This window comes from Galeopterus variegatus, unplaced genomic scaffold, assembly GCF_000696425.1.
Source record: "Galeopterus variegatus unplaced genomic scaffold, G_variegatus-3.0.2 Scaffold215, whole genome shotgun sequence".
NCBI lineage: Eukaryota > Metazoa > Chordata > Mammalia > Dermoptera > Cynocephalidae > Galeopterus > Galeopterus variegatus.
The window spans coordinates 39,784-60,323 of NW_007726326.1; the positions used below are offsets into that span (position 1 = coordinate 39,784).

General features: G+C 36.6%; 1 protein-coding gene across 2 annotated transcripts in view; it reads right to left on the reverse strand.

Annotated features, from left to right (window-relative positions):
* The window catches only part of SLC38A6 (solute carrier family 38, member 6), a 57,816-nt gene that overhangs the window by 36,390 nt on the left and 886 nt on the right, over positions 1 to 20,540 (reverse strand). For both annotated transcript variants that reach the window (XM_008565937.1, XM_008565938.1), the window contains exons 2-4: positions 19,927 to 20,057; positions 18,709 to 18,782; positions 5,878 to 5,930 (exon numbers count right to left, since the gene is read on the reverse strand). In XM_008565937.1, the coding sequence (XP_008564159.1) occupies positions 5,878 to 5,930; positions 18,709 to 18,782; positions 19,927 to 20,057 (258 nt within the window). The remainder of the gene's footprint in view (positions 1 to 5,877; positions 5,931 to 18,708; positions 18,783 to 19,926; positions 20,058 to 20,540) is intronic.

Here is a 20,540-nt window from a genome sequence, read left to right on the forward strand (position 1 = left end):
GCAAACCTCGGTGTTGCTCCCGCGCCTCGCTCAGCCAGTGAGCGGGAACCGGTCTGTATGTGGGATCCGAACCCTCGGGCGGGAGCGCCGCCGCGCTTCCCAAGCGGCGCACCATCCAGTGCACCACCGGGCCGGCCCCTATCATTGGAATTTTGATGGGGACTGCATTGAATCTGTACATCACTTTGGGTAGTATGGACATTTTCACAATTTTGATTCTTCCAATCCAAGAGCATGGGATATCTTTCCATCCCCTTGTGTCCTCTTTAATTTCTCTCAGCAGTGGTTTGTAGTTCTCATAGAGATTTTTCACATCCTTGGTTAACTCTATTCCTAAGTATTTTAATTTTTGGTGGCTATTGTAAATGGGCAAGCTTTTTGATTTCTCTTTCTGCATATTCACTATTGGAGAATAGAAATGCTACTGATATTTGTGTGTTGATTTTGTATCCTGCTACCTTGCTGAAATAATTTATCAACTCTAAGAGTTTTTTTATAGATGCTTTAGGCAGTTCAATATATAGGATCATGTCATCTGCAAACAGGGACAGCTTGACTTCATCTTTTCCAATCTGGATGCCCTTTACTTCCTTCTCTTCTCTGACTGCTCTGGCTAGTACTTCCAACACTATGTTGAATAGGAGTGGTGAGAGTGGGCATCCTTGTCTAGTTCCTGTTCTTAAAGGAAGAGCTTTTAGCTTTTCCCCACTCAGGATGATATTGGCAGTGAGTTTATCATATATGGCTTTAATTATGTTGAGATACTTTCCATCTATACCTAACTTGTAGTGAAAGGATGGAAAAAGATTTACCACACAAACAGAAATGAAAAACGAGCTGCAGTAGCTATTCTTATATCTGATAAAATAGACTTTAAACTCAAAACCATAAAAAGAGATAATGAGGGCCACTACATAATGATAAAAGGATTGATCCATCAAGAAGACATAACAATCATAAATATTATGCACCCAATGTCGGAGCAGGCAGATTTATAAGGCAAACTCTATTAGACCTAAAGAAAGAAACAGACACTAATACCATAACAGCAGGGGACCTGAACACCCCACTATCAATATTGGACAGATCATCTGGGCAAAGAATCAGCAGAGAAACACAAGATCTAAACAACGCTCTAGACCAATCAGACTTGGCAGATATCTACAGAACATTCCATTCCAACAACCTCAGAATATTCATTCTTCTCATCAGCACATGAATCATTCTCCAGGATAGATCACATTGGATTAAAATTAGAAATCAATAACAAACGAAATTCTGGAAACTATACAAACACATGGAAATTAAATAGCATTCTACTTAATGACATATGGGTCCAAGAGGAAATCAAACAGAAAATCAAAAAATTAATTGAAACTAATGAAAACAACGATACATCATACCCAAACCTGTGGGATACTGCAAAACCAGTACTAAGGGGGAAATTTATCATATTAAATGCTTACTTCAGAAGAATGGAAAGATGGCAAGTGAACAACCTAATACTTCACCTTAAAGAACTAGAAAAACAAGAACAATCCAAACCCAAAGTTAGCAGATGGAAAGAAATCATTAAGATCAGAGCAGAACTTAATGAAATTGAAACCCAAAAGAAGATATGAAAGATCAATGAATCAAAAAGTTGGTTTTTTTGAAAAGATAAATAAAATTGACAACCATTAACACAGCTAACTAAAAAAAGAAGAGAGAAGACCCAAATAACAAAAATTAGAAATGAAAAAGGTGATATTATAACTGATACCTCTGAAATACATGGAATCATTAGAGACTACTATAAACAAGTATATGCCAACAAATTTGAAAATCTAGAGGAAACGGATAAATTTCTGGACACACACAAACTACCAAAACTGAGCCAAGATGATGTAGAAAATCTGAACAGACCAATAACAATAAAAGAGATTGAAGCTGTTATCAGAAGGCTCACAACAAAGAAAAGCCCAGGACCAGATGGATTCACAGTAGAATTCTACCAAACATTCAAAGAGGAATTGACACCAATTCTCTGCAAACTATTCTAAAGGATTGAAACACAGGCAATTCTCCCAAACGCATTTCATGAAGCAAACATCACCCTGATACCAAAACCAGACAAAGACAGAACTAAAAAAGAAAACTACAGGCCAATATCCTTGATGAATATAGATGCAAAAATCCTCAATAAAATACTAGCTAACAGAATTACAGCAATACATACACAAAATTATACACCATGATCAAGTGGGATTCATCCCAGGGATGCAAGGTTGGTTCAACATACACAAATCAATAAATGTGTGATACACCATGTCAATAAAATCAAACACAAGGTCCATATGATCATCCATAGATGCTGAAAAAACATTTGATAAAATTCAACACTTGTTCATGATAAAGACTCTTACTGGTTTTACCACAGTGATTTAGTAGGTAGACCAAGACAGTTTGGGGTTTGCTGTGCCAATGCTGTATTGAATAAAAGGAAATGATATAGTCTTCTGAGTATATCAGCTTGGCACACACCAAGCCTTTGAGCATATTTCCAGGGATTAATAAAGTCTAGAGCAGAAAAATCTAGCATCCACATACTCTCAGACCCTAAAAATTTAGGCAAAATGTTTCAAAACAAATAACATGAAGTTAAGCTGAGTATAAAACAATAGGGGGTGACAAGAACTGTAGTATATTGGAGAACTGCTCCCACTTCAAAATGGGGCAGCTGCTACTCAGTTCTGGCCAGCTGATGGCATGTGAGAATGTAAATCCAATGTAGCCAGATCTTTTGATTTTTCAAGGAACATCAAAAATGGAATTTTTAAAAAACTTCATGACTCTTAGTTAGCAACCAGTAAAAAATAAAAAAGATTTGAACCAAACGGAATATATCTGAGGACTAAGTTCAGACTGCTGGCTTGCTAGCTTATGATCTTTGATGAGGTTCCTGGGAAACTCAAGGTAGCACTTTGCCCATTACTGGTAATCAGATATCCTTACAGGAAATGGTTAATCATTGTCCTTCCACTTGGGCCTTACCATCACTCAAATCTTGGTGGACTGGAACTCCCAGTGTGTGTTTGGAGCTGACTATTTATCTAGCATCATTCGGTTCTACAAGGATTGGGAACAGATCATTCTTTAGGCCCATCTCTACTAGGAATCCCATCAGTAGCAGAGCATTTGCCTATCCTGGAAACGGTCTAAGTTGTTAGGACTAGAGGCCTTGGGGTTTGCAGAGGAATGCCAATGACATGAAAATGTGGCAAGGTGTCTTTGGAGATGTGATTGCCACTCTAACATTTTCCAGAAACAACTTTTTCAACCCATTTAAAAATCGGTTCCAAAATGTCACATTTATTTGTGAAAAAAATTTTGAACTTGTGTACAATATCTTCAGTACAGATGATACCTACTGTCAGTCACACATGATATTTGAATTTTTCTATTAACATTTTGCACAGGGCCGGCCCGGTGGCACACTCCTACAGTGTGCCGCTTGGGAAGCGCAGCGGCGCTCCCGCCGAGGGTTCGGATCCCACATACAGACCGGCCGCTCACTGGCTGAGCGAGGTGCAGGGGCAACACCGAGGGTTGCGATCCCGTTGCCGGTCCCGGTCCGGTACAGGCGCAACACTGAGGGTTGCGATCCGTTGCCAGTCATGAAAAAAGACAAAAAGGAAAAAAAAAAAAACATTTTGCACAAAAGCAATAATATCATCTTATTAATGATTATTTTTCCATACTTTGGCTGAATTTAAGCATTTAATATCTAAAAAGCCAAAATTCTATTTACCTTCCTATCCATGTCTTCAGTGTCTAGCACAGTGCATAAAGCAGGATATTTGCTCAATAAGTATTTGTCTGGTGAGTAAATACATTGATTTATAGACAATTTAAAAAATTTTTCTGGGCTGAGCCCGTGGCGCACTCGGGAGAGTGTGGCGCTGGGATTGCAGCAGCGCTCCCACCATGGGTTCGGACCCTATATAGGGATGACCTGTGCGCTCACAGTGCTCACTGGCTGAGCGCGGTGCGGCCGGTCCCAAAAAGCAAAAAAAAAAAAAAAAAACCCTAAAAAATTTTTCTTTAAAAAGTTCAAAACACTTCAAAAATATTTCTTTGATTCTCAGTACAATATTATCCTATCATATATCATATCCATATATCTGTGGGAGTGGGGAGGAAACAAAGAAACAAATAACAACTCCTCTTCATTCAGAGTATGCTCTGTCTAGTGTACCTGCCTGCTCTGAACTGAATGCATCTATTAAAATACTAATGCAACTCCTCTAGAATTTTAGGAAAAGCAGACTCTCAATAATCCATACTCTTCTTTTAGATGTTGGTGCTGTACAAGAAATGCAGAAAATACTAATGTGTGAAGACAGTGATGTCAGTGATGATACTTAATGTCATGTTTGTAAATCATATTAAATTAATTAGGGAATTTTCTTATACAAATAACATTTTCTTCATCTTCCAGATTAAACTAGATGCAGGAAATGGATCACTCATTACACTAAACATCCTGATCTGTAGGAAAGAGAAATTGTTATCAGGGATGATTAACAAAACTCTCTATCCTCAAGTAATATATTCTCTGTTTTGCTCAAGTTTCAGGTTATTAAAGTCCAAGCCATGAGGCTACCTAGTACATGATTTAAACATTCCCTTTTATACTTTAAAAACAAACTTAATTGGCATATAAATACAGGTTTTTCTCCCCATTACACAGCTATATCTGTTTCCTCTCAGATTCACTTCTTAGACATTAGTTTAGCCATCCACAAATACAGTATCCTTTTAGACTAAAAACAAAACAAAAAATGATAAATATGTGAGGTAGATGCACATATTAATTAGCTCAATTTAGCCATTCCACAATGTGTACATATTTCAAAACAACATGTTGTACATGATAAATATACACAATTTTTATTCCCCAATCAAAAAATAACAACAAAATACAAGCAACAGATTTACAAACAAAAAGAAAAATTCCTGTTTGGAACCAAAATGAATGATTTTAGTTGTATGGCAGCACTTCAGAAATAAAAATGTACTACAGCACTAACAGTAGTGTTTAACCCCTAATCACCTATGGAATAAGATAGTGTCTTCCCCTACCTCTTAAATAAGTTTAGTATGCCTGTAATGGGCAAATGAGTGCCCAATAGGTATTGCTTTTACTTCTCTTATTTTGAGCAGGAAAAACAATAGATTTAGAGTCTACATGGAATAAGATAGTGTCTTCCCCTACCTCTTAAATAAGTTTAGTATGCCTGTAATGGGCAAGTGAGTGCCCAATAGGTATTGCTTTTACTTCTCTTATTTTGAGCAGGAAAAACAATAGATTTAGAGTCTAGAGTACTAGGATGTGATACTGGCTTTTTACAATTGTTGACAAACAGGCCCCTTAATTTCCTCACATATAATGACGGGTTAACTAGATAATCTTTTAGCACTGTTCACCTCTTAAGTGATATAATTTTCTAATTACTGATTTTGTAAATAGCCATACTATAATTTTAATTCTACACTGCTTTCTTCTATTGTTGTTATGAAGATTTACTCAGAGAATGCAATGAAAATTAATAAGAAAAACTTCAAACAACTGATTTCAAATTCTTCAAATCATTATTCTCCTTTACTAGGATGAAATATATTTAAAATTTTAAGTATTGAATTAAAGTTATTGATACATTTTTAGAAAGGGCACACAGACTTCTTCTCTTTCTCTGCCTGCTTTTCTCACTTTAGTTTCCTTTTATTCCCCTAATGTCTTTCTCTTATATGAGTATATATTTGTCTTTTAACTTGATACAAGGAAAAAAATGCCTCTTTGGGTTTTGGACATAATAAGGAGAATAAAATAATCACCTTTCCAGGTAATCCAAATGCAAGGAGTCCAAGATCTTCATAAGATGTTACAGCTGTTAAGAGAAATTATAATTTTCACTTTTACAAAAAAAGTTTTGTGTGCCAGTTCTTAAAGGGAAAAGTTAATTGCACTACTACAAACTAAGTATAGTATAATTCTTATGACCCAGGCCAATCAGGATTAGACACAAGTATGAGAAAAGAAAATTCTCTAGAACATTCTCAAATAAAGACAAGACTAAAAAAAGAAGGTTGGACTTAATTGGGTATTTTATGTAAAGGTCTTTGATAATTTTCTTCATCAAATCTTTAATTTTTACCCCAAAATATAACCCACAATGGCCCATGATTTTCAGATGTCTTTCTAGAACATATCTTTTTACTCAGTAGTGATGGTTTTCACTTTTTAAAAAATCACCATGTACTCCTTTTATTTTTCCTCTTAATGTAGCTCATGTTCTAAAGTTAAGATTTTTGTTTCTCAAATTGCACATATTAATAATTATTTCTCATTTTTCCTAAGCAAAAGTTTCCGATCAGTATAAAGTAACCAATGTCAACACAAAGAGTATAATATTGGTCACCAACTAACAACCACCTATCTACCTATCTGATACCTCTTTGTATCTGTGTTAAGTTAATCTGTGTAGGCTGATCACAGGTAAATTTGTGATTTCTCTTAGTCATTCTGAAACAGGGAAAGTAGCTCAAACACTTCCCATATTAATTTTTGCAAACTCCTAATAGTTTAGATCCACCTGCCTTATAGCTTATATCTTGCATCAGTTTCTCAATCAGTGAGCAAGTTAACAAGATAACACTCATCAAAAAGTTTAAACTAGGGTTTGTTTTATTTTTAAACAGCAGAAAATAAGTATAGATTGTATATCTAGGGAACATAAAAAGTAAATACTTTTACTATGAGCAAAAATGTTAATATTGAAATATTCCAAAACAGAACTGGTATTTCGATTATCTAAATTTAATAAGTTAAACATTTATTAAAGAAAGAAAGAACAATCACAAATCAGAACTGTGGTTACTAGAGGTTGGAAGGTGAGGGATCAGCAAGAAATTGGTTAATGGACACAAAAAATAATTATGTTTTGTAATGATGAATAGGGTAATTATCCTGATTTGAACATCACATATTGTACACAAGTATTGATAGTCATCTCTGTACCCACAAATATATTTAATCGATTATGTTCCAATTAAAAAATAAACAAACACTTATTCTTAATTTTAAAAATTAAAACACAGCCTTTACTATTTCAGAAAATCTACTCAAACAGCTTAGTGAAGAGTTTTAATTGCAACTTTTAACAATAGTGGCATATATTTTAGCAATATCAAACTTGCTTTCAGGGTCCATTATTTTTTAGTTTTACATAAATATCTCTAAATATAGCAAACTCTCAAATTGAGAGTAAAAAAAAGCATTAGATTTTTAAATGGAGACTGAACACAGTGCTCAAGTCCTAATTCTAGCTTTCCAGTCAGCATGTCTGGCTAGTCATTCAGTTCTGTCACTGTCATTGGACTTTTACATTGCAAAAATTAGAAGTGCTTTTCCATGCCTGAGACGTCATGAATATGAATAATGGCTTCTGGCTTAACACTGAGGCTTTACTAAAATAAAATGTGTACACAGTCAGCCAAATGTTTTATCTCTACATCCTCTCTTTTTAATGGTTTTCTGGAGCATCTCAACATATAAATCAAAACAACACTAGTGAAATACTTTTAAAGTTCTATTCTGTCATTTGGGCAATTTTTTAAAAAGCTGGGAACAGTGTAAACTGGTACTGATTGCTGGAACATAATTTGAACAATTAACCTTTAAAATATTTTTAAAATTTGATCCCAGAGAGCTTCTATCTTAGGAAATAAGACTAAAATCAAGAGAAATCATTATATGTGAAGATACTCATCATGGCATTATTTATACTGGAAAAACAAAACTAACCTAAATTTAAGTAAATTATAGTAGGTATACCTGATAGAATAATACATAGTCATTAAAAACTATGTTTATAATAACATGAACTATGGCAATTATATTTCAAGTGAAAAAAATAGGATCCAAGTATGATCTATAAAGCAAAACACATAAAGACTGGAATGAATTACACATAAATGGTAACAATGATTGTTTAGTCTTTCTTTTCCTTTTTTTTGGGGGGGGAGGGTGGGTTCACATATTCTATGATGACTATAATGGGGGTTGTAGAACTTTATTTTTGAAAACCATATTACTTGAATCGTTCCATTTCCTCTGCCAAATATCTGATAGGTTTTATTTAAGCTGCAACTTGAATTTTTTTGGTATTTAGTAATTGAACTATTGTTTGGTCTACTAATAACAAATATTTTTCAGCTCTTTCATATAATCAAGGTTTTATGAAAGATGTTTTGAGAGATACAAAAATGAGATGTGCTGATGATCAGTCACATTAATAGCATATTCTTACAGAACAGGAATAACAATCATGAAAATTATGAAATTAATTCAGCCTTTCACAGGAATTCATACAAGCAGTACTTAGCACAACCCTCCTTATATAAATAACTAATAGTAATCATTAGCAATCTATTTTAGGAAATTATTTTTGATATTAGAGAAATCAATGCTATGTTTTGACGGGGCAGAAATCTTAATCAAGTAAATTGGGGGTAAATTTCTTCTTTAATGTGCCATCAAGGCACACTTTAATGCTATTTTGGCTAGACCAAGAGTTTGGCCTCCACAGCAATCATTTGGAAAGCTGCTTCCCATGAACTAATGAAATATTTCCAGCTAGTTACTCCAGTGTTCTGTCTGCTTTGCATTTTTTCCTCAATGAAATAGGACAATTAATAAACCCTGGTTACAGTACAAAGCACAAGTTTCAGCAACAGCAATATTATCTTTGGATCTGGATTGAGAGACATGAGTTATTCAAATACAGTTCAACTCTCACAAAGCTGGCCATATGGAATGTACCCTTGTGATTTTGAAATTATTGTCTTTCTGTGTTTTCTATCATTTTCCTCTCATCTTTTTTTCTCAGTAATAATATCTGTGCAGGTCATTCACGTTTTGAGTATTCACTATGCAATTTTACCACCACTTCTGACCTTTCTTAATATGTGTTTAAACGTCAGTGTACCAACTGAATGTGGTATGATTTTACAGCACTGGATGCAGTGAAGGAAAACAGAATGTTAGAATACTAGGAACATTCTTTCAAGTGACACAGAAGCTGTGATACATCATGCATAGAGAAGTTTACGGGAACCCAAAATTCAACTTAGTCTGCAGTGAACATTATTTACACAGTCATGGTCTATAAAAGCTATTCATTCGTTTTTCAACTTTTAGACTCAACCTATAGATAAAAACACAAACAACTTAAATATGATTACAAAACAGAAAGTAAATATTGTCAACCTTGACAATGTGAGGGTACAGAAGACAGACTATGGGAAATAGGGAGAGGATAGGTTAAGAAAAAGGACAGGAGCACTAATAACAGGGAATCAAAAGATACTGTCTAAAGTCAGTGGGACAAAAATAAAGGTTTAAATGTATTATTTAGACTTACAAAAGAATCACTGAAAGAACTACTGGATATAAACTAACAAAAATTTGAAGAGGGAAGGGGAGGGTTTAGTATACCTGAGCTAAATCTTCACCTTCTGCAATGAAGAGTCAACAGATAATCTCTTAAATTAATAGGTAATAGTACAAGGATATTATTTAGACTTAGAAAGGCAACCACCAAGACCTCAGGCCTCAGCCACACACCGCCAACACCTGCAACCAGCCCAGCGACAACCACTGAGCCACCACAGGAAGCGCCCTGGGCTCTCCCAACCTGGGGGGGGGGGGGCCCTTGGGCCTCAGTCATGCCCCCGACACCCACACCCAGCCAAGTGACAACCACCAAGCTACTGCAAGAAGTGCCCCAGGCTGCTGAGCTGCGGCAAAGGTGGGATGAAGGCTTCAGCCACACACCCCCAACATCTGCACCCAGCCCAGCAATGACCAAGACACTGCTGGAAGCCCCCTGGTCTCCCCTACAGGAATGAGGGGGTAGCCACAGGCCTCAATCCCACCCTTCCTCCTTCCTGCTTCTCCCAGCCCATTTCCTTCCCCCTCTGCTCCCCCCCACAAACTGCTCTGCAACATCATAGAATGTAAAAAAATAATAAACTTTAAAAAAAGAAAAGAAAGGCAACCACCAAAAGAATTAAAAATGAAAACTCTTTAAATGTTGCTAACTCTGGGAAATGGAACTAGAAGTGGGGAAGAATGGGTGGGAACTGCTCCAAGTCCTGCTTAAGTGTGTGCATGCACACACACACGTGTGACCATATATTACTTCTGACAAAAATAAAAAGGGAAGGCTAATTTAAAAATATGTTTAATCCTGCAGAGACTAATGCTCATCCTTCCCTGCAGCCCAGTAACAAATATTTCAGCTTGTGCTTATGTCAAAGCAAACACTATGAAGGGAGGACTACATGAGTAGAGCACGCACACAATGTAACTCAGGGTTTCTTAGCCTTGCCACTACTTTTTGGCCCAGATAATTCTTTGTTGGGGGGGCTGTCCTGTGTATTATAGGATGTTTAGCAGGATCCCTGGCCTTTACCCACTAGATGCCAATAGCACCTCCCCTTGTTCCCTCGTGCTCAGGTGTGACAACCAGAAATGTCTCCAGGCATTGCCATATGAAGCACAGCTGAGAACCACTCATTAGAGACAAGAACAGTAATCTACTGAAGATGGAGCTACATAATCAGCCCACTTAATTAGTTGCGAGTCTATTGAACTATGCTCATTAATCAAAAGAGGAAAAAGGGATGAAAATATAGTTTGGATAGCTGACTACCATTCCAAGAGATAAGCAAATGTCCACAGTGAGCTTTGAAATGGGAAGTATCAATCTATTGCCTTTCAGTCAGTTTCAGTTCTTGTGTGCCTCTCACAGTGAGAGCACCTCATCGTGTTCAATGGAATTCATCACGATCCTAAAGCAATCCATACACTTCATATGATACCCAGACCAATGCTGGGCCAAAAAACAAAAAAAAAAAAAAAAGGATGCTGTCAGCTTTATTGAGAAATGGTATGTTGGTGTCTAACCTACCATGTAGATATTGAACACTGTATTTTATAAGCTATAATAAGAATTTTCAAAAGTAATTTTGACTATCACAAATTTTTGCCTTTCATGTTAATTTTGGAACTTATAAAATATAAATCTCTGTAGTTCTAATACATCCATTCATTCATCATCCATGTATCCAGCTTTTACTAAATATCCTCCGTATGTCAAACACATGGTAGATGCTACAAAAACAATAGTTAATGGTCTGAATATATACTAAATTTCCCAGCAATACAATTTCCATATAAATGGAGGAAAGACTATAACTTGTTTTGTTTGGAATTTTGTCAAAAATTGTTCCCTAAATGTAAAATCATATCACCAACAGCATTTACTTTGTTCTGTTTCTTTTATTTTACTGTTATGGTATCATAATATGTATATGTGGTATATTAGTTACCTACGGCTGCTGTAACAAATTATTACAAGTTAAGTGGCTTAAAACAACAGAAATTTATTCTTTCACAGTTCTACAATCCAGAGGTCCAAAATCAGTTTCATCAGGTCAAAATCAAGGTATCAACAGGGCCACGCTCCCTCTGAAGGCTCTAGAGAATCCATTCCTTGCCTCTTCCAGTTTCTGGTAACTGCTGGCATGCCTTAGTTTGTGGTCATCTCACTCCAGTCTCTGCTTCTGTGGTCACGTGGTCTTTTCCTCTTCTGTCTGTGATCATCCCTCCATAATACATGTGACTGAATTTATAGCCCACCAGGACAATCTCTCCACCTCAACATCCTTAACTTAGTCATATTTGCAGAGTCCTTTTTTGCTGTATAAGGAAACAGTCACAGGTTGCAGGGTTTAGGATGTGGCTATCTTTTGGGGGGCCATTATTCAACTCGCCACAGGTAAGTTATAATACCTATGGGGATTTCCTTTCTGACATAAAGGAAACATTTAGAAAATATTTGTTATATAAAGAGAGTGTTGAAAATCACTGCTCCAGAGGGTTTTTACTTTAAAAACTTTTATGCTTTTTTACAAAAACAAAATGGGGAGCACAAAAGGGCTACTTTATTCCTTCTTTATTTACTCATCATTACTAGAAACTAAACTCCTCATGAAAGAACTGAAACCTTCTTTAGGTAGAGGAAGATAAGGGAATACGTTCTCTTTTTCAGAGAAAGAGACTATGTTCTGGGCTCTAGGAAGGACCAAATTCTCTTTGGAAGCAACAGTGATGAATTCCAGTATCTACCCTGACTCTTTTCAGCAACCTCAGTGGCTTCTCACTGCCTCAGCAAAAACTCCATATGCCTTAGGATCTGAGACTTGTCTACCTCTCCAGTTTAATTTTCTCCACTGTATCTTTTTTTTTTTTTTTTCTCTCCTTTTTGTCTTTTTTCGTGTCCGGCAACAGATCGCAACCCTCAGTGTCGCACCCGTACCGGACCGGGACCGGCAACGGGATTGCAACCCTCGGTGTTGCGCCCGCACCTCGCTCAGCCAGTGAGCAGGAACTGGTCTGTATGTGGGATCCGAACCCTCGGCGGGAGCGCCGCCTCGCTCCCAAACGGCGCACTGTAGCAGTGCGCCACCGGGCCGGCCCTCTCCACTGTATCTTATGCACTAATAACAGTAAACTATTTTTGGTACCTTGAATACAATATGCAGTATATGCCTTTGTACATTTGCCCATGCTGAAGTGCTCCCTTTTGCCTTGTCTGCTAGTCAAATTCCTTTTTTAGCCCAGCCCTCCAGGTACATTTACTTACCAGCCCTCTCCAACCCAGAGAGAAAATCACTCTCTCCTCTGAGTTATCACTATACTTTGCACATATTTAAATTGTTAAACTTATCACGCTACATTATAAATTATTTGCTTATGTATTTGTCTCTCCTTTTAGACTATGAGCTTGTTCAGGGAAGGAACTGGTAACTGTTTATCTCTGCATTCCTAATAGATAAAAGAGAACGAATGAATAAACCTCTATCCTGTGCTTCAGTTCCAAGACCTGTCCACTTACATATACTTCGAAGTCCACACACCCAAGACTGAACTCAGTTTATTTTGAACCACCTCCTCTTACTGTGTTCCTATTTCCATCAATGACACTGTTAACCCAGTGGCCCAAGCCAGAATCTGGGACTAGACGTCTCCTTCTCCTTTACTCTCCACATTCACTTAGACATCAGCTCTTCTCAATTGTAACTCCCCCACCTTTCTCAACCTGTTTCTTTCTTTTATTCCCCTCATTACTACTTTGGTTCAATCCCTATTTTATTTTTAGCCAGGCCTGACTGCTAATCTACTCACATACTACTGTTAATGCAAATTAGAGCTAGATTGACAAATGAGAAAGGCACTCCCTTTGGGAAGAGGAATAAGAAAAGTGTTTCTACCCTGAACACAATCCTGAGGGCAAGCATGACCTGGAGGACTGTGCCTTTGTGAAAAGAATTATTCCAATCTGTAGATGACACTTAGATCTGCTGCTGAGCTGATGTCCTAGGAATTGCCTTCACTTCCCCCCTGTGCTAGATTAGATTCCCTGTTTCTTTATTACTCCCTAACTTTGCTAAAGGGTATCCTCCATTGCTCACTATGTAAAGGTGGCTCAGAGATAATTTTTTGAGACCTTGCATATATAAAATGCCACTATTCAAACTTCACATTTAAATGATAGTTTGGCTGGGTATAGAATTCCAAATTGAAATCATTTTCCACAAGAATTTTGAAGGTATTTCTTCTAATTTACAGTATTGCTCCTAAGACCTTTGCCATTATGGTTCTTGACTCTTTTTCTAAGAGAGTTTTTTGTTTGTTTCTTCTCTCTGTAAGCTTTTAGATATTCTCTTTAAAACTGGGTTTCTGATCATTCACACTGTGTCTCGATATGAATTATTTTACAATTCTTATATTGGGTACTAGTAGGAACCCTTTTAATCTGGAAATTAATTTCCTTTAGTTACACCAACTTTTATTTGTATTCTGTTGGTAATTTTCTACCATCCTATTTTACCTCTTCTTTCTTTGTGGAATTCCTATTACTTGCATGTTGGACCTCCCAGAATGCTCCTCTAATTTTCTTATCTTTTCTTTCCCATTTTCAAGCTGCCTTCCCAGCCCTTCCCCCCTTCTATACCCCCCAGATTTCCTTAGTTATTCCAACCCAACTACTAAATTAATTTTACTTTTTAATTCTAGGACTCTTGTGTTTTCTGAATATACCCTTTTTATAATTTCTTGTTCTTGTTTCAAGGATGCAATATCTCAATATCTTCCTTTTGTTATCTGAAGCTCTTAAATACAGTAATTTTTAAGTTTTCATCTGATCTCTGCATTATCTGTTTCCTCTTTTCCTCTGATTTTATTTGCTTCCTTCCTTATTTGTGTTTTTTTTTAAAATATATTTCATCTCTACAGCAGTTTCTGGTTCAGAGCAAAATTGTACAGAAAGTACAGAGAGTTCCCGTATACCTCCTGCCCCACACATGTACAGTCTCCGCCACCATCAGCACCCCACACCAAGGTGGTACATTTGTTACAACAGATGAACCTACACTGAAATGTCATTATGACATAATTTACATCAGGGTTCATTTTTGGTGTTTTACATTCTATGGGTCTTAACAATGTATAATGGAGTATATCCACCATTATGGTATCATACAGAGTGGTTTCACTGCCCTAAAAATCCTCTATGCTCTGCCTTCCCCCCTTAGCCCTTGGCAACCACTGATCTTTTTACTGCCTCCGTAGTTTTGCCTTTTCAAGAATGTCATCTAGTTGGAATCACACAGTATATAGCCTTTTTAGATTGGTTACTTATTTTTTTATTTGTATATGTTCAAAGGTATATAACATGATGTTTTGATATACATAGTGAAATGATTACTACAGTCAAACAAATTAACATATCCATTCTCTCACACACCTTTTCTTTTTCTTGCTTTTTGTGAAAGAACACCTGAAATCTACTCTCTTGGCAAGTTTCCAGTAAACAATACAATATTAACCATAGTTATCATGCTGTCCATTAGTTCTGTAGACTTATTTATCCTACATAACAGCAACTTTGCACCCTTTGATCAACATCTCCCCATCCCCCAGTCCCCTACTGTGCCATCCCTGGTAACCGCTGTTCTACTCTGTGTTTGTGTGTACTCAACTTTTTTAGGCTCCACATGTAAGTGAAATCATACACTGTTTTTCTTTCTGTGTCTGGTTCATTTCATGTCCTTCAGGTGCATCCATTTTGCCACAAATGGCAGGTTCTCCTTTTTTAAAGCTCAACTCAATAATATACTATTGTATTATACATATACACTGAAATATATAAAATTTTATATATATACACACACCACTGTTTCTTTATCCATTCATCTCCTGACAGACATTTAGCTTGCTTCCATATCTCAGCTACTGTGAACAATGCTGCAGTGAACATGGGAGCATAGATATCTCTACAAGGTTCTGATTTCATTTCTTTTGAATATATAGACACAAAAGCAATTGCTGGATAGTATGGCTTCTTTCACTTGATAAAATGCATTTAAGATTCCTCCATGCCTTTTCATGGCTTGATGGCTCATTTCCTTTTCATGCTGAATAACCTCTCATTGTACGAACATATCACAGTTCGTTTATCCATTCACCTACTGAAGGACATTTTGATTGCTTCCAAATTTTGGCAATTATGAATAAAGCTGCTATATACATCCATATGCAGGTTTTTGTGTAGATACAAGTCTTGAACTGATTTGGGTAAATACCAAGGAGCATTGCTGCTGGATGATACAGGAAGAGTATGTTTAGTTTTGTTAAAACCTGCCACACTGTATTCCAAAGTGACTGTACCATTCTGCATTTCCAGCAGCAAAGAATGAGAGTCTCTGTTGTCCCATATCCTTGTCAGCATTTGATATTGTCAGTGTTTCAGATTTTTACCTTCTAATAGGTATATAGAGGTATTTCACTATTGTTGCTGTTGTTGTTCTGTGTTTTGTGTGTGTGTGTTGTTTTAGAATGTATCTTTCATGTTAAAGGTTTTCCTGAAATGTATGTGATACTTTAGCTATCTATCTCTTGATGTAAGTGTGAGGCACTGGAAGGCTAAATAGAAACTCTGTGTGCACAGATGAGGCTTGTTAAGTGGTAGGCTTTCTTATATGATGATCAAACAGAAGGAACTCAGCTCTTTCCTGGGGAGCCCTCTTGTAGCTTTAGGTCTTTCCTTCTGGGAAGGAGAAGTTCTGTAGAAAGTACTCCTCCAATCCCTTAACTGAAAGTAGAAGCCTTGGTGCCAGCATTCTCACAACTTCTACTAACTGAGACTCCCCTTCAGTCAGTAATTCATTTAATTTCATTTAATTTCCTTGTTTTCAGTAAGATGACCCTGCCCTTAATTATAGCTAATATCTATGAATCTAGAGTCCTTTTGGTTTACCTTCTCCAGAAAATAAACTTCCAGGTCTCTATAAAGGTACGGAAATGGTAACATATTGTATGTGGAAATGGACTCACAATAAAAGCCAGCATTTACCAAGGACTTGACATCTTATATACATTATTTTATTTCATCCCCATAACAATTCCCAAGAGAAAAGTATTATCATGGCCATTTTACAGATGACAAACTGTGGCTAGAGAGAATAAGATACCTTATATGCCACCTCAGCAACCAAGAGAAGTCCTGAAGCTATTTCTAAGATTTATGATAGCTCTTTCTCTGACCAATAAATCCAATCTGAGCATAATACTCCTTTATGATATTCCAACAAACAGGAGGTGGGGAGGGAGTGTGATAGCTACATGTTATTCTCTAGCCTTTTAAATATGAATGTCTATATGGGAAAAAAAAAAAGCCTACCTCCACAGAGAACTTTATAATGACTGAAAGAATTCAATCAATGGAAGGAAGGCAGGTGCATCACCGTATATGAAGAACCATGAAGAAGTTAGTTCATGAACTCAAGTAAGTTACAAAAATCAAAGAAAAAGGAAGAAGAAAGAGAAACAGATTTTTTCACTTGATGTGCCCCAGAGTTTCAGAAAAGAACAGACAGTGTTAGTCAGAATTTTAAAGTTAAATATAAATGAACTGAAGGAGAGGGAAAAAAATTAACATTACTTAGAAATCTCCATAAATTGAATACTACTGTCAAATAATCAAAATAATACAATAAAACATGTTAATGAAGACACAATTGCCACATAATTGACTAAAGTATTACTTTTAATAGAGTTCATTAAAAGAACGTATTGAGATGTTAAACTGTCACAATTAAGTAAAAATAATTTTTTTCACAGAAAGAAGCAAAGTTTCAAAATACATTTTTAAAATTCTAGTTGTTTCAGAGGATTTATAAATACATTTATCTAAAGCTACTGTACCTGAATTCAGGATGCTGTTAGGAACAAATTGTTACTTTGAGATTAATATTTGCCTTGTTTCCTAGCACTTTTATCTGTCTATACATTCACCCAAATCCCTTGAAAGCAGAGGCATGTATTTGTAGGCTGCATGACCACAAGCACTGGAACAAGTTATAGCTAAGAACTACAGACTCTAAACTGGTTTTGCATAAGAATCACCTGCAGGCTTTTTTTAAAAAAAACACATTCCTGAATCCTACCTCAGATTTTTGAAATTAGAATTCCTGAGGCTTAGAAATCTATGTATAAAAAGGTCTAAAAGTGTTTCTGATGCATAGACAGGTTTTAGGAAAGAAACTGGAGCAGCAATTTTAGAACGATGTTCTGAAGAGTCTTAAAATTCTCAAGAAATACCTTTGGGTTTCTCTCACCTGTTTCAGCCAAGAATAGTCCCATCTTTATCTATTCTGCATATTAAAGTCTGTAAACCACCACAAGACCAGACAGAGCTCACTCATACAGGAATTAAACCCATGATTTTGGCATCAAAACTGACCTAATCCAAAAAAAAAAAAAAAGACCCCACAAAACTAGACAGATAAAAAGACCAGGATTGATGGACACAGAATACTTGTTAATGACAAAAGGAAAATTTTATAAAAGCAGTTCTGTAATTCATATACTTTTATTCATTACAATTTAAAATAACTTATTCAATACATGACCGAATTGCATAATAAAGTTCCAAATGGAAAAGCACATCTACACATATATATTGTATTAATTGCACATACTTCTGTCGCTTAGGAAAAAGTACCTTATCCTAGTCTTGCAAGTAAAAATACGAAATGTATCTAAATAAATCCAAGTCTTTGTAACCTTGCCTTCCAATCTTAATTCTGCCTCCCCTACCTCTATCAGACAGACAGGAGACAGGGAAGGCAACAGTATATTTGGGAAAGTGTTCTCCTTGAGGAAACGATTACCCCAGGAGAATTACGATAGGGATGAACATCTGTCTACTGCTTCCCCATAAGCATATGGTTTAGATACTTTGAACACCTTTTAGGTAGTTCCCCTAATCTACTCTAACTCAGAAAACTATGTTGTGTGTTGTAGAGGATAGCATGTAAGAATGCTAATTTCCTCCTCCCGTCCTGTCCTTGGATATTCCCCCACAGGATTGGGTCTATGTGAGTAATGCTGGCCTTTTGAAATTCTCCATTTCAAACACCCTACCTAATAATAACGTATACCCACTGGAAGTTAGATCTGAGACATTCAATCTTTTATGGAGATACAAATTCAAGGGACTATTTCATCAAATGAAACAGCATAACATATTTACTCACCTGTATGAATACACATACTAAGCAGGAGATGGACTGAGTAAGAAGCCAGAAGAGCAACTATCAGCAGCAAGAAACTAAAATATAAAAAAATACATGGTCAAACCCCTAAGAGTGTATCTTTTTTATGATGTCTCATTATGAAAATAAGTTTCTTCACATCCATATGTTCACAGGAACTGTCTCTGAGTGGTTGAACAACAGTCATTAAATAAATTAATAAGTCCTCTGATTATGTCTTGCCTAAGGTGATTATGTCCTTAGGTGATTGTAAGTACATTCCATAATAAAAGCAAGTTGGTTTACTTATCAAGAAATTTGTAGTAAAAGTAGGGAATAAATGAGATTCTCTAGGTATTTTAAATTTCCCAGTAAAACAGGTTGGCATCTCCTGACAAAACAAACAAAACAAACTTGTTCATTCATTCTGTTAGCCATGGTGTTAGACGTTAAGGATAAAGTCCAGTTCTAAAGGATTTTATAGTGGAGAGATCAACTTGCAAACAAATCATTAGAATACATTATAATAACAGAATGAATGTACAAAGTACTATGGGAGCAGAGAAAAGCCAGGAATGTGTTTTATTCAGGGCTATCTGGCCTATGAGCCAAGTTTTGAAAGATGAAAAGGAACTGGCATAGAATACATGCCTGACCTCAGAAAGTAAAACAAGACTAATTACCAATAGAAGGAGAGGAAGAGATGGAGAGAAATAAAAAGATTATGTGCTTTTTTTGCCCTCACAAAATTGTTATTTAGAAGTAGTTTGCATGGCTGATAAACTTCGATTCACTTCGGCCTGACACAATGAATAAGCCACTTCAAGGTTATAAACAAGTATGGGTCAAGTTCGGTTTTTTTTGACCGGTAAGGGGATCGCAACCCTTGGCTTGGTGTCGTCTGCACCGGCCATCCCTATATAGGATCCAAACCCGCGGCCTCGGTGCTACCAGCACCACACTCTCCCGAGTGAGCCACCGGGCCGGCCCTCAAGTACCCATTTTTAATGACTAGCCACACTTTTTGATAAAAAAGATACAAACTATATAGCATCCCTCTTTGCTACAGACTAGCAAGATAAGAGTAGCAAGAAAAATGCTAAAAGCCCAGAAACAATTTAACTAAAAACTGTATAACAGCATCTTCTGGAACCTATCTTTTTAGTGTACTGTTAAAATGAGGGGATGGGGTGATTGTAAATTACTTTTCTTTAAACTCACCTAAATCCAAGGATGCCAGTATTAGCCATAACATAAGCCAAGCCAAGGATGCCACTTCCCATGATGGCATTCATCACATTGAACACTGAGAAACCAAATGAAACACCTGGAGATCTCTGTCTGTGAAGTTCCTATAAACACATAAATTTAATAGTGTTAAATGTTTGGACGGTGAAGTTAAAATTTTGTCAAGAAATCACTGAAAGGTTTTTGAGAAAATCTCCTGCAAACCACCAGGTTTTGTGTGACACACCAGTTGCTTAACCAGCATTGGTCTCGCTTCTCCTTTCCTTCCCATCTCTCACTAGTGCAGCTCCAGGAATCTAGTCTCCTGGGAAAATCATCTCCAAGAATATAGTACCCAGGCAGGCTTCAGGAAGTGCCATGACTAACCTTGCGACTGCAAGAGATGAAGATAGGATAAGACTCGGGTGGGGACAGAGAGGAGAGATACAGCCTCAGCTCATGTGACTACTGAAGAATCCCTGAGTCAGCTTGGGCCTGCTGTCAACAACTGTTGCTCCCCAATTACTAGGACTGCAAAACTAATCTCTGTTTATATACTTAATGAATTAAGTCCTCCCAACTGGAAGGGTGGTCAGGAATACCTTGCA